General features: G+C 34.2%; 2 protein-coding genes across 2 annotated transcripts; one reads left to right on the top strand and one right to left on the bottom strand.

Moving 5' to 3' along the window:
• The first annotated feature begins 101 nt into the window (after positions 1 to 101).
• Positions 102 to 6493, top strand: LOC130812453 (protein FAR1-RELATED SEQUENCE 6). Its single transcript, XM_057677980.1, has 3 exons — positions 102 to 258; positions 1745 to 3958; positions 5767 to 6493. Exon 2 carries the CDS (start codon positions 1806 to 1808, stop codon positions 3804 to 3806), a length of 2001 nt encoding a protein of 666 aa, XP_057533963.1. The 5' UTR covers positions 102 to 258; positions 1745 to 1805; the 3' UTR covers positions 3807 to 3958; positions 5767 to 6493.
• Positions 6494 to 7415: 922 nt separating this feature from the next.
• On the bottom strand, positions 7416 to 11719 carry LOC130812437 (zinc finger BED domain-containing protein DAYSLEEPER-like). The gene is made up of 2 exons (XM_057677979.1): positions 11439 to 11719; positions 7416 to 9696 (listed from the first exon to the last, which is right to left on the bottom strand). Exon 2 carries the CDS (start codon positions 9690 to 9692, stop codon positions 7719 to 7721), a length of 1974 nt encoding a protein of 657 aa, XP_057533962.1. The 5' UTR covers positions 9693 to 9696; positions 11439 to 11719; the 3' UTR covers positions 7416 to 7718.
• Positions 11720 to 15208: the final 3489 nt, after the last annotated feature.

The raw sequence follows: 15208 nt of genomic DNA, 5'->3' as shown, positions 1-15208 counted from the left end.
TGCACAGTTTTTCGTAAGCCTTGAAAAAGGGCTAATTGAAGTAGATGTAGAATTATGGAACGAAATATAGAATTTTTCGTTTTCATTTTGATAATGGAGTAAAAGAATAAGAAATAATTCTGTACAATCATCAATATTTCCTTCAAAAACCCAGGAAAAAAAGAAATTGGGTTCTTCAAATTCCAGTTCTAACTTCCAAGTTGAGTCTACAATCAGGCTGAGATTTCTTCCAGTAAATTGGTATATTTTTCAATTCAGGTACAATGTCATGCTTCAATTGGGGTTTTCTTTTTCTTTCTTTTCATGCATATTCCTTCTTGTAATTTGCTCAATCAAAGGGGAAAAGCATTTCTATGAAATTGAATTTTTTAGGGTAAAATAGTCATATTCTTGTTCTAGCTGGATTCTAGATTATTTCGATTATTAATTATGATTTGCCCTAAAATTTATAATAGCAGTTGATTGTTCTTTAGTTACTGGATTGTTATTAACTTTACCATTCGGATTGTTTCCATTGTTGAAATTTGAACACTTTTGTGCAAATTATCTGCTGTTGATACTTCAAAGTTATAGCTTACCTTTGGTTTATTTAGTATTTTAGTAAATTTGCAACCTTTTGGGAATTTATAGATGACCAACACCATTTTTGCACCTTATGTACTACATAGATATTGAGCATCATAATTATGGTGCTGTAATGTTGATGGGAATTTCAGACCCTATTTTATTGATATGAAAGGTCAGAGGTTTGAGTCCTTGGAGCAGCCTCTTGAAGAAATGCAGGGCAAGGTTTGCCTCCATTACACCTTTGTGGTGGGACCCTTTCCATGACTCTCAGCGGGGACGTTTCGGGTTGCCCTGCTTTCTTTACTTTATTCTGCTCTGGGAATGGGAAAATTGTTGAAATTTTATTCTTCATAAAATGTGGGATTACATTTGAGACTTATGGGGTCAAGTTGATTTCATTTGTGTTCTTTAGTTATCTACAGCCTAAGTACATATTTGGGTTCAGTGAGTTTTCAACTGAATTTCTATTATACTTTCTGAAAATTATGAGTTATCACTTATCAGAAATAATTTAGTTTTGAATTTAATGTGGGTAGGCATTTGAACTTACTATAGGAACTTATTGAAACTTATCCCTTCCATAAGCAATGGGACTTCCACTCATAGTGCAAAATTGTAGTAACGGTCACGGTTGCGGTAATGGATATGGTGATGTGGTGGGAATGACGTGGTTGCCGTACCGCCAAATATTGGTCTTAAGTCTAAACCATGAACATCGCTTGGAAAGTCCTAAAATGCAGTTTTTACACCTTTACGATGCGGGTAGTACTGATTCGGTATATTTGAAAACCGTTACGATACAGCCGATACGGAACGATGCGTTCTTATTTTTGCACTATGCTTCCACTACATTTGCTAGAACTAGAAAGAAGAAGAATTTTATGCTAGTTTTCTACTCTGATAAGTTAGTTATGAACTCTAATAATTTGATATTCATAAGAAAAGGAACTGGCTGTTCAATTTTCTTTTTCTGTGACTGGATGGTTCTTTTACTGACTAAGCATTTATATTTAGACATTTCTATTCTCATTTAGGTGGAAGTCACTTAACCGCATTGGGGTAATTGTAATGTTGTACTCTCTTTAAAAATATTAATTCTTAGTAGATTTGAATACTGGTTAGTTGCCAAAAAAATTATACGCGATTATTGGTCACATAATGATTATTTTATCTCCAGGAGCCTTGACCTCTACGACTCTACCTTGTCTTTTTTTCTTTGGCGCCTACTCCCTCACAAGATGGAAGATGAATCACGTAACGTTGGACAAGTACCAGATATTGATGGCAGTATAACTCTGGAGAGTGGCAATGACAGGGTAGAATTAGATGCCCAAAACATATCTACTGATGGAAGAAAAGAATTTGTTGCTCCTTCTATTGGGATGGAATTCGAGTCATATGATGATGCATACAACTATTATGTCTGTTATGCCAAGGAGTTGGGTTTTCGTGTTAGAGTGAAAAATTCATGGTTCAAAAGGAACAGTAAGGAGAAGTATGGTGCAGTACTTTGTTGTAGCAGCCAAGGTTTTAAACGAATCAAAGATGTAAATCGTTTGAGGAAGGAAACTCGTACTGGCTGTCCAGCAATGGTTAGAATGAGATTAGTAGACTCAAAAAGATGGAGAATTCTTGAAGTTACACTTGAACACAACCATTTGTTGGGATTCAAAATGTACAAGGCAATAAAGACGGTTGATGTGGACTCGAAGAAGAAGCCTCTCTCGAATTCTAATGCGGAGGGGCAGACAATTAAGTTATACAAGGCAGTTGTGATAGATAATTTAGAAACCGAATACTTAAATATTGGTGCAAAAGAAATACAGGGTTTTGCTAACCATCCAAATCAGCTGAACCTCAAGAAAGGTGATGCACAAGCTATATACAATTACCTTTGTCGTATGCAGTTGACTAATTCAAACTTCTTTTACGTGATGGATTTCAGTGATGAAGGGTATATTAAACATGTCTTCTGGATTGATGCTAGGTCTAGGGCTGCATGTGGTTATTTTGGTGATGTTATTTTCTTGGATAACAGTTACTTGGCTAATAAATATGAAATTCCCTTGGTGGTGTTTGTTGGAGTAAATCAACATGGCCAAACGGTGTTGTTGGGTTGTGGTCTGCTTGCCGGAGAGACAACAGAGTCATACACGTGGTTGTTGAAAACATGGCTCAAATGTATGTCTGGTCGCTCGCCACAGACTGTGATTACTGATATGTCTCAGGCTTTGAAGAATGCCATTAGTAATGTAATCCCTAGATCACTTCATCGTTATGGTATTTCGCATATTATGAGAAAAGTCCCCGAAAAATTAGGAGGGTTGCACAATTATGACGCTATCAGGAAGGCGCTGACTAAAATAGTATATGAAACTCTGAAGGTGGGTGAATTTGAGGCTGCTTGGGGACATATGGTTCAACAATATGGGATATCTAATCACGAGTGGCTCTGTTGTTTGCATGAGGATCGGGCTCGATGGGCACCTGTCTACTTGAAAGACACCTTCTTTGCCGGTATGTCAACAGCTCGACCTGCTGATATTCTTCATCCGTTTTTTGAGAAGTATGTACATAAACAAACCCCCTTAAAAGAATTTCTGGACAAATATGAGTTAGCTTTACATAAGAAGCACAAGGAAGAAACCCTGTCTGACGTCGAGTCGAGAAGTTCAAACTTGCCGCTTAAAACAAGGTGCTCTTTTGAACAGCAGCTTTCTAAGATCTATACAAAGGATATATTCCAGAAATTTCAGCTTGAGGTGGAGGAGATGTATTCCTGTTTTAGCACGACACAGATCCATGTTGACGGGCCATACATTATATTTTTGGTGAAAGAACGTCTTATTGTCGAGGGCAACAAGAGAGAGATTCGAGACTATGAAGTATATTACAATAGAGCATCGGCAGAAGTTCGTTGTATTTGCAGCTGCTTTAACTTTAATGGTTACCTCTGTCGACATGCATTATGTGTGCTTAACTATAATGGGGTAGAGGAGATCCCCGCAAAATATATTTTGTCGAGATGGAAAAAAGATTTTAAACGCTTGTATGTCCTAGATAACAATACAAACGTTGTAGATACCAATGATCAGATTCAATGGTTTGATCAATTGTATCAAAGTTCATTACGAGTTGTCGAGGAAGGGGTCATCTCTCTAGATCATTATAGGAGTGCTTTGCAAGCCTTTGAGGAGTCATTGAACAGAGTGTACAGTGTAGAAGAAAAACATGAATAGTATGAAAATATTATGTTCATAAATGTCGGTGCTGCTTGGATGTTTCGGTACAGAAATGGGTTCTTTCTCCCTTCACTGGATCTTTCTTCCGATCAAATGCTGTCATTTCTAATGTGCTACAAGAAGCAAGCTACATCACAGGAAATGTCAAGGTAAGTCGACCATAACTGAGTCATGGATACGTATTACTTAATTTTGGCTAAGCCTGACACTATCTGCTGCACGTTTGTTGTTGAAATGGTAACTTTTTTTTGGGGTGTGATAGGATAGGCCGAGGGAGGGGGTCAATGAGAGTCAATGCAATTAAATTAACACATCAGAGTATAAATATTTGCATATTATGTTTGTGCTGAGGGATTATGTCTTGTTTTCTCGTTATTTCACCCTCTTTCTCATAACACCATCTTTCCACAAAAGTTTGAACATGTGATTTTGACTGTGAATATGTCATTTATGTGGAGCATTGTTACCTGAAACGATAATCGGTTTGGAAACGGGAACAAGGAACGCAATCTAGAATGACTCGGAAATGATTAGGAACGAGATACATTATATATAAAGAACATATATTTAAAAACAAAATTAAATTAAAATGATTTTTTGCATAAAGAAATTGTTTTTAAATGGAAATTTTAAAGCTTTAGGTTCCATCTCGTTGTTTCCTCCTTTTTTTCCTTTAATTTGTAAAGGAAGGCCAAAAAACCTTTTAAAAAAGGTCAACTACACCGAGACGTCACCTTGAGCAATTTGGGTTGCATTTCGTGGTGATTGGGGAAGGACATTCCTGGATCGCGGGATGTGGTTACATTCCACGTTTCATGTAAGCTTTGGTTTTGTGAAATTCAGTTTCAGGATAACTATTTTCCTCCAACACATCCTTAAGGATCTTATAGAGGAATAGGAACTTTCGAGCTTTTAAGACTAACATTAAAAATATATACGATAACATCTAAATACATCTAAAATTTAAATTAGGAAATCAAATTCATACTGTCTACTTCAGATTGATGAAACCCTCACTTTTTTTTTCTTTTTTCACCAATATCTTGTATCATACTTGTAAACAAGGAATATATTTAACTTATCTTTTTGTTGTAAAACATGTTTTACACACAAAAGAATATACTCATAAACATGTTTTAAATCGTTCAGACTTGAGAGCGTTTTTGGATGTTTAGCAAGACTTTAGGGTTAATAAAATCCTAGATCATGGTACCTACTACGCGACTTCACCAACTAAGCTATGGTGTCGTGATATCTATGTCATTTAAATGCGGTGCGACTGTGATATCTTTATTGTGCTCGTTCATCCCATCTTTAACGACACTGAGAAAGTTTCCCAGCTTCATTGTGCTATATCCTAGAACATTTTTCTCTTTAGTTCTGCACTTTTGATTATGCTTTGTGAGTTCAGACTTCAGTTAACGGAATATGTATTTGTGGAGCCATGCAGGAGCTATAGTGATCATAATACCTCGTAGTTCTCATCCTTGATAGATTTTATGTCTACTTATATTTTGCTACTTCGCTAATTAATGGATGAACAATTTGCAATTTACAACCTTTTAGTTTGGGGGGCGTTTGTGAATTACACCCTTCAACTTACTGAAGTGAACACCATTGCAGCCAACTGAGCCAAGTCACCCGATTTCGGTGAATTATTCCCAAACTACCATTTGACTTTCCTGAAAAGCCAAGGGGACTAAGGAGCAAGTCAAAGGGTATTATGGGTGAAATTCACCAGAATTCGGTCACTTGGCTGCAATGATGTTTACTTCAGTAAATTGAAAGCCGAAATTTTGAAAGTAAAACTTTAAGGTTGTAATTCGTAAACTAAAAGTGAAGGTTGTAGTTTGCATTGCAAAAGACTCTGGATGGATATTTGTTTGGGTTTTTACATGTTATTGAATTTCTGCATTTATTTTGCATGGTAACTTGCTTTTTACCTTTTCTTTGCTAGATGGACATGGTAATTCTCAACACTGCTAGCTTTCAGGAGGTGACGTTTTCATGAAGCTGAAAGAGATCGACGAACATGGCGGAATTACATTAGATTTTCCATCAAAATGGCAAAGACTGAAGTAGAAAAACTCGCAGATTTTGCTGTTGATGTGGTTTCTAAGTCTTAGCATGCTGAACAACATGATAAGCCCATGATTATATGCTCTTTAGGCTTATATTCAACGATTGTTCTTAGAAAATAGACCATTATTCTTGTAAAGGCTCTTCCTCCTGTGGAATCTTTGACCTTTCACTACTTATCATGAGTTCATGACCATTAGTCCCTAAGGCTGTGTTCGGAGTTCTAGGGTCAAGTTTTCGAGTTTCATCAATGAGTTGCACATTCTATTATTAATGTTATTAAATGACTTGGCGGTGTTTGTAGGTCCAGTTTGAAACAACCTTAACTTAATAGTTGATGGTGATAACGAAAATTGTTTTCAATTGGTCAGTATTATACGCAACTTCACATAAATACGAATAATACATGATTAAATACGTTATTTTTTAATAATGCTTGTTGTAATCTAAAACCAAACCAAATAAGGCCCTATTTATTTTTTAACCATTCATAAATATTTCATATGTTCATATGAATTTCTGGTTACAAGTCCATTAAGATAAGTTGCAAATTTAAAAGGACTGGTTACAAGTCTATTAAGATAAGTTCTAAGTTTAAAGCAAATTTAAAAGGACGAAAATAACATTACATTATTCATAAACTTACGTAATACTCACTTATTCTAAATTGTTTTTTTTTGATGCTATTCACCAATTACCATTAACATGTAATTTGTTTTCAATCTATAAGTTAAAATAGTCATGTAAAATCATGTTTGATTTGTCTCATTGTAATTTTAAATGTCAACTTTCTATAATTTTAAATTAAACACAACCAAATATATTTAGGGTCAAAATAGTGCATTAACAAATATGCAAAACCAAATGAAATATTTAATTAGCATAAGAGTGAGCAGTAACATAATCTCTCATTCCCTTGATCTACAAAGCCCAACCCAATTTACAAAATCACCTACTACGTGCACGTAGTTTGCAAAGACACCTACTATAATTTTTAGTAGGTATTTTGAACTAGTTAAAATAAGTATTTTTGCATATTGAAGTAGATATATAAACACCTATTGTACATACTATAAACTCCTACACCAAATAACCTTAACATCTACAATACATAATATAAACTTACTAGTCTCCTGAGAGACCTCAGACTCAGCCCATCAAAGCTTAATTAAAATAAAAGATGATTATGGGTTGACCAAATTAGGGATGGTCTCTCAAAGAAATCGCCTCTCACAAGAATTTGTGAATATAAAGTCTTACAACACATGCCCCCATTCCCCAATACCCAATTAAAACTGTTTCTTTAAAAGATAATCTCTCACAACGATTTGTGTTTATATTTTGTTCATCAGTAATCTGTCCGCTAAACAAAACAACCATATTCACACATGCCCCCATTCCCCAATACCCAAAAAAAAGTATGGCAAATTCCTAAACTTTCTTGTTCCTTGGTTGATAAATATCTTAACATCATAGAATGGACGGATTCAGGTAGTAAATATAAATATAGTCAAAACCATGAAAATATGAAATGTTTTGCATAAATTTTTTATTTAATTAAATTATTGACATCATTTTTTTGGATCCACTATTGGATCATAGAACATTAACCAAAGGAGTAATACAACTACAACGAATCCAACGAAAGAATAATGAAAAATACATCTAATCCTAATTTGTAAATAATAGTAATTACTTCTATCTTCAAAATTGTGGAAGCAGAAATTAGTGGTGACTAGCAAAACCCCCAACAGCTGTTAGGTTGCAATTTGCAAACAAAACTTGAGCTTGTATGATCGAGATATTAGATCTAAAACAAAGTTAAAAAACTTACTGAGTTTCCATCTTTAAACCAACTCTTGAGATATCTGATAAGGATGTATTACTATCCTGCTCCTGTACTCCATGCTGCAACCAATTTTTAGCACAAATGAGGGCTTCTAATGTATCATGCTTCAGGGAGCTCATCTGACAATCCAACTTCTGGCTTGCTGTACTAAAAACTGAATTCCCCGAAATTGTAGCAAACGGTATTGATAATAAGTCAGCAGCCATATGGGAAAGATTTGGGTATTTGGTTTGGTTTAACTTCCACCATTCAAGAATGTTAAACTCCGGTTTGTCTCTTGGCAAAAGCGACTCTTCTAGATACTGATCAAGTTCTTTGTTGCTCGCAATGGAGGTATCTATTGTGGAAATATAAATGTCCAAACCTGATTGACCATTGTCAATGGAAAAATCTACTAACTGTATATTCAGTGCCATGTACTCGAAATAAAGGTCGTATATACGCTTCATAACAGCGTTAAAAGCCGTATTAAAATCATTCCCGAAAATTTTGAGAAAACAGTGTTCCACCAGCCTCAGCTTATATCTAGGATCCATTACTACTGCCATGGTTAAATCCACATAACAATCTTTCCAATACCTGTAAAACATGTCATACAAAGGTTTGGCAAAGTGGCTTATAAAAGGATCCTTGTCCAAGCTTCCAAAAGCAAGCTTCCTCAAAACTGTATAAGCTTCAAGGAAAAAAGTATCAGCAGTAGGGTAGTTTTCAGTTGTGAGAATGGCAGATGCGTCTAAAAATAGTTTCAAATAGGTACATAGGACCTCTATACACATCCAGTCATCCACTGAAGGAGCTTGCTTGTAATCAGGACCATCAGTTTCTAGACGGGAAAAAACTTCCTTAACCTCGCACGCTGTGGACAGCATATAGTAAGTTGAATCCCACATTTGTGGATTATCAATGACTAAACTCTGCCCCAAAGGGACTTTGAGTTGTTGACTAAGATCCATGGCTTTTATATACTTCACACAGTCACGAACTTTGGTAACAGCTTCTTTTGAAGCGCAAAGGGCTTCGATTGCCATACGATTAATGGCACGGGCATAGCAATTTGATATTATCGTTCGACCATTCGGCATATATTGACATGTTTTAGAAAGCAGGGAGCTAAGATTCTCAGTAACAGATTTTTCTGCACAAGACATATCTATAGAAAGTGCAAACAGCTTGCTCGTCAAACCCCACTCAGACAGGCAGGAAATAACAGCATCATTGAAAGCAACCTGTGATTTAGGGAATGGTACTAGAACAAATTTGAGAACCCGGCAATGAAACTTCCAATCCACATCAATAAAGCTCCCAGTCAGAATAGCATAACCTACAGTGTGGTCTGAAGTCCAGAGATCTATAGAGAGGCTGACACGCGAAGGGATTTCAGCAAGAGTATTAACAAGAGAATTCTTCATTCTAGTATACATGGTGACAATTTTATTCTGCACAGCGTCAAAACTCACCATAGATAAGTGTGGTTGAAGCAACCGAGCAAAGCCAATGAATCCAGGATCTTCCACCATGGATACTGGGTATTCATGAAGTATAATCATTCTAGCTATTTCACTAACATAGCGTTCTTGATCTAAGGCGACGGTTACAGACCCAGGGGATGCTCTGTAGCGCTTTTTTGATGGAGCTCTAACAATGCCATTTTGAGACGCTGAAAGTTCGTTCCTAGCACGATCTGCTGGGCAGATACCTAATATGTGTCGCTTGAGGTGGCTGGTTCCTGATTGTTTTTTACCAGTAATGTAAGCAAATGACTTCTGGCACTTCTTACAAATAGCCCTGGTACAGTCAGCACTAACAATTTCAGTAGTAAAGTTATCCCAAACAATAGACTTTTTTCTCCTGCACTTATTTGGCTGCAAGTCTGAAGTCATCACATCGATATTAGCAGTTGTAACAAGGCCTGTACAATTCACTGTGCCATCATCATCACCATTAGCAAGCATCATCTTCCTGTTATAGCCATTAACATCAGCATGTGTCATTTCATTGCCATAGCCATTATCATCAGCATGTGTCATCTCATTGTTATAGCCATTACCATAAGATTGTAATTTTTCCTTTAAAGTTGGATTTTTTTCTAGGTTTACTTAGATGGATTTTTATATTTTTTGATGAGTTCACTCATTATTTGACCTTAAACAATCTTAAAAGAGAAATAATTTGATGTCTAATGTTGATTTTCTCATCTCAAGCTAGATGCCGAAATGCTTTCTTCAAAATTATGAACTTTTAGGGTAATTGAGTTATGTCTTTTTCAAAATATGCCACTAAAACTTTGTGCTTTTGATCTCTTGCAGTAAGTAATGCATCTGCAATGTTATACTACTTATTGCGAGAGATCAAAAGCACAAAGTTCTAATGACATGATGTGGACAGGACATAACTCAATTACTCCAAAACTTCATAAATTTGAAGAAAGCAATTCAACATCTAGCTTGAGATGAGAAAATCAACATTAGACATGTTGATGTAATTGGTGACTTGAGTGCACCAAGTAAATTCTATACAATATGCGAGCATAGTGATGGAATCCCATGGGTGGATTTATGTGAGTTAAGTGTGTGCATTAAGTATGCACATTAAGAGGGAAGTTTATGGTGGTGTTTAAGAGTGTGTTCAATGCATTAAGTTATGAGTGTATTGATAGGTCTCTTAAACATGGATATTAAGTTGGCATGATGAATGATAGTTAATGAGAAGACTAAAGGGTGAAGATTCTTGTACAAGGCATCAAAGTAATGAAGCATCACCTTGATCGAGCATTGGATTCAGTTTTTGACTCTTGGTGTTCTTTGGAGCTGTTTATTATGGAGTTAATCTCTTGGATTAAGTATGCAATACTCATTACCTAATCACCTCTATAAATAGAGATCTCATATGCCATTGTAACACATTTACAAAATACCCCAAGCCTAAACACGTAGTCTATATCTCTTCTCTATTGTAATTCTCTATATTTGAGAGTTCATTAAACTCTTTTGTGATAATATAACCGAGATACTATACACCGGAGGACGTAGCATCAATTGGGTGAACCTCGTTAAATCTTTATGTAATTTTTATTGCATTATTATCTCCTACAAACATTATTTTCATTGAAAGTGTAATTTGTTATCACAAGACTTCATACACCCGAACTTGGTAATATTGGAGTTTGAAACATAGTTTGAACTCTAATATAGAGTCGTTTTTCAAGGCATCAAATCTCTTTTAAGATTGTTTCAAGGTCAAATAATGAGTAAACTCATCAAAACATATAAAAACCCACCCCCTAGAGAATTAAAGTAAAACTAGAAAAAACTCCCACTTCAAAGGAAAAATTACATGCATCCAATAAATCATCAAAGAACCAAAGATACCAAAATAAAATCATCAGGTTTTCAAAACAGAATATCACTCAGGGAATCACAATCAAGTAAAAAACGATTCCGAAACACTTTAGAAAACCCATTTAAACAATTTACAAGCCATATGAAATAACAAAACTATATAAAATTATCACAAAACTTCACAACTTTCATACCTAAATTTACAACCCTATTCAATCATCACAATATAGCAAAATTAACTCCAACAGAAATAATAATAATAACAAAATGTAACTTGAGGCATTACCGACAAATAAAAAAGGATTATAAATCTTTAAAATAACATTTTAAATAATTCACAATCCATGACATGACCATAATTACCTTAAACGCCAAACGTTGCACCGAACCACAACAGTACGGAACGACGACCAAATAGCCGGCGCAATGTTCCGATTGATTATTTCAGAACCTTGCAAGCCCTCCAAAATTGGTATTGAGAAGAAGAAAAAAATGCAGTCTAAGAACTAGAACCCTAACAAAAGAGCAAACGAAAATGGAAGAGAGGAGAGGATGAATAAAGATTACAGTTAGAGGTTTATTCGAGGTTTAACAAATGCGCCGCTCCTTATTCTTATACTTGACTAATCTTAATCTTGATTCTTAATTACGACTAATTCAAGCGCTCTCCGTCCTTAAAAATCTCAAGTACTATAATTTATTTAAAATTAAGGAAAGTAGGTAAAAGACTAAATATAGTTGTGTTTGTAAGCGGGTTTGAACGGGTAACAGACTGAAACTTAATGTAAAAAATTTATGTACTGATTAAAAAATTTGTAGGTTTTGTAGATTTACTTTATTTATAATTAAGTATATAATTTTTTTAAGGTTTTATTTTTTAAAATTATAATTTATAATAAAAATTTTAGCTTTGTTGATATAAAAATGTAATTTTCTCACCTTTATTCAATAATAATTATAAATTACTTAAAAAATGACTTCTTATGAACATTTATATAAGATAATAAGTGCATAAACTTTTTGGACTAAAACAATAATATACAATCTAAAAGTTATTTGAAATAACTACTCTTATCTTAATATATAAATTAAAAGGTATATAAATATAAATATATATTACAATTATGCGGACGGATAAGCTTACTAGCTAATAACTTTTTTATGTCTTTATCTTCGTCGATAATCTTTAACATGTTGTTTTTTGAGTCTAATGGGCGAGTGTGACGAATAACCTGCCAATGATTAACTACATTTAAGTAAAAAAAAAAGTAAATTTTATGAAGAATAGGGATAAATGTATAGTTGAGATGAAAATATAAGCTAAAATATAATTGAAATTTAAGGAAGAAGGTGAGTCAATGACCAAAAACATATTTGGCTAAATTCAAAGAGACATATTAAAATAGAAAATAAGGCTAATTTCTTTGGGACATAGAGGAATATTATGAGTATAGTCAACAAAATATTGCTCATGGTAAAAATCGGCTCGTTTGGTAGTTCGTATTAAAGGATGAGAATGATAATAAAAACTTAGTATAATTTTGGTATGAAAATCTCAACAGGTTTAATGCAACATCTTATGAAATTGAGAAATGAGAAATCAAAAAAAAAGTATGATGAGTTTCAAATACCCTTTTCAAGGAAAAATAATGACAAAATCCAAAATACGTGCTCACAAGTCCACCAAAAAGTTTACTCCCACACAATGACGAGATTGGTTAGGTGGAAAAACCCCAACCTCTTTGCTTCTTGGATCCTCCTTATGTCAGAAAAGTTTCGTCATGTTCACATTAAGAAACAAACCACGAGATAGTCCTTCATACCTAATAACGTGTAGGGCCTTGGCTGACCATGAGGGTGTCACCAATAATGGTACTATCATCAAGGTACCATGCCCGGAAGTTTAGTTTACAAGACTGATTATTTCAAAACCAAGGAATACAAAATAAGGAGGAAGAGCAAAGAGCCAAGAGGATCTCCTTGTTGAACATATTGACAACTCTTAGAGCTGTTCATGGGCGAGTTACACGCCAAGCTCAAAAAACAAGCGGGTTTGGATAATAATTTCGGAACAAATAAATATTTAGGCGGGTACTACCCAACAGCTAAGTTAAACAGGTGGGCAGCGACACAAAAATAACACCCACTGGTAAATCTATCTGCCCGCTTCTTTTATAATTATATAGTTTTTCTAATTTTTATTTTATGACATTGAAAATTTTATGCTTTATTAATTGGTTTTTTTTTCTTTAAGTTATGTATTTTGTGTTCTTTAGAGCCTCTTGTAATTATGAATTGTAATTAGTTAGTCTTGATTTTCAGTATTTTGTATATTGTCCAAGCAAGTTTCTACCTATTTTTCTTATGGTATCTACTAAACTTTGGATAATGTATTGTATTATTTTAATTGTTGTTAAGACTTAACTTTAAACTTTGTATTGTTTTTTTAGTTTTTATAATGGTAATGCCCATGACCAAATCACATTCTAAGTTAAAGATTCGTTTGTCCGAGGGTCTCGCCCGTTAAGAAAGAGGGCAGGTAGCGGCAAATAAGATATGCCCGCTAAAACAAGGCTTTTGAAATTTTAGGCCCGCAGATATGTTTCTAAGGGCAAGCTAGTCCGCTGCTTTCCCAAACCCGCTCATGAACGCCACTAGAATAGAGAATATAGTCCCGATAATACAACCTAGCAGGATGGGAGCCTGAGAGTAGCATAACTCATCCCAAGGAGCAAGAGAAGGACATTGCACCCTTGTCTCAAACAATATAACACTCCTATCAACAAGGTTTAAAGCATCCTTAAAATCCACTAAAAGCATAACAACATCACCCCTGCATTCAATAAGCATATTAACAGAATGAAAAATAGCCTCACCTCCTCCTTATGCGCCAACACCAAACTAAAAATACTTAAGATAGGCATGTAAGGCTTCCCCGACAACGAATTAACAACCTTAGAAACAAGCCTGCACCACTCTGTACCAACAACAATTAGGCGAACTCCACCCCGGCTTAAAGTAAAAACAACACAAATATTGATATTAATATGGATATACTAATATCATTAATAACAATCATTGTTGTTAAAATCACGAGTTAAATTGTAGAATCGTACCCCAGATTGGACCCAATGACTAGGATCGTCAGTGGAATCGAAATTAGTGGGATCGTTGTTGGCATAGTTAGAATCGGCTAGGATCATTGGCAAGATCGTTAGGAATGTTGGTAGGATCGTTTAAAACTATTAATTTAAATTTTTTTTGCAGTATCTTTGTTCTTTTTTGCTTACTATGATTTATTATTATATCCTTGTATGTATGTGTTCTAAATACATTATGTGTAATGTATATCTTATATCAGTGGCGGGCCTAATATTTGAAACATGGGGTTGCGAGCCTAATAAAAGCGTTTTGATTCTCATTAACAAGTAAAACATAACTTGGAAGACAACAACATAAATAAAATAAAACGAAGACGAAACTCAACTGACTCATTACAAGAATTAACAAATAGAGCATTTCTTGATGATATTTAATTTTATTCACGAACAACAATCTATGAAATCATACACAAATACAAATTCTAATCTAAATTAAAAATTATCATAATTTAAAGCAAATAAAATTAAAATTGTCATAATTTAAAGCAAATACAACTAAAATTATTATAATTTTAAAAAAATTAAAATTCTAATTCATGAACAAATAATACCCAAATCATACACAAATAAAATTGAAATTATCATAATTTATAGCAAATTAAAATTACACCCAAATCAAATCATACTCAAATTCACAATACAAAACTTAATTAAGGAAATTGAATAGTCATTAGTTTACTTCTTTTAATAAGTCATTAATTGTAATTGTTCTTGTAAACTATAAATTATATTAATGTTATAAATTATCAAATATAAATGTTGTAGCTTAGTGGTATTGAAATGGGATTATTTATTCACATTTTGAACTAGGTCACCAACTTGTCAATTCTACAAATTTGTAGGATCGTCCGATCCCACCAGTTGATTTCGAGCTACTTAGAATCACGATCCTGACAACCTTGATAACAATAATACTAGTACTCATTCCATTTCATTTTAAAATTTGCGTTTTTCAGTAATATATAATATTAA

The sequence above is a fragment of the Amaranthus tricolor genome, chromosome 1, assembly GCF_026212465.1.
Source record: "Amaranthus tricolor cultivar Red isolate AtriRed21 chromosome 1, ASM2621246v1, whole genome shotgun sequence".
Taxonomy (NCBI): Eukaryota; Viridiplantae; Streptophyta; class Magnoliopsida; order Caryophyllales; family Amaranthaceae; genus Amaranthus; species Amaranthus tricolor.
Note: the sequence above shows the minus strand (reverse complement) of the source record. Positions and strands in the feature narration are given on the sequence as shown.

Coding starts and splice junctions, on each gene's coding strand:
- LOC130812453 (XM_057677980.1), top strand. CDS start 1,806: ATGGAAGATGAATCACGTAACGTTGGACAAGTACCAGATATTGATGGC.
- LOC130812437 (XM_057677979.1), bottom strand. CDS start 9,692: ATGATGCTTGCTAATGGTGATGATGATGGCACAGTGAATTGTACAGGC.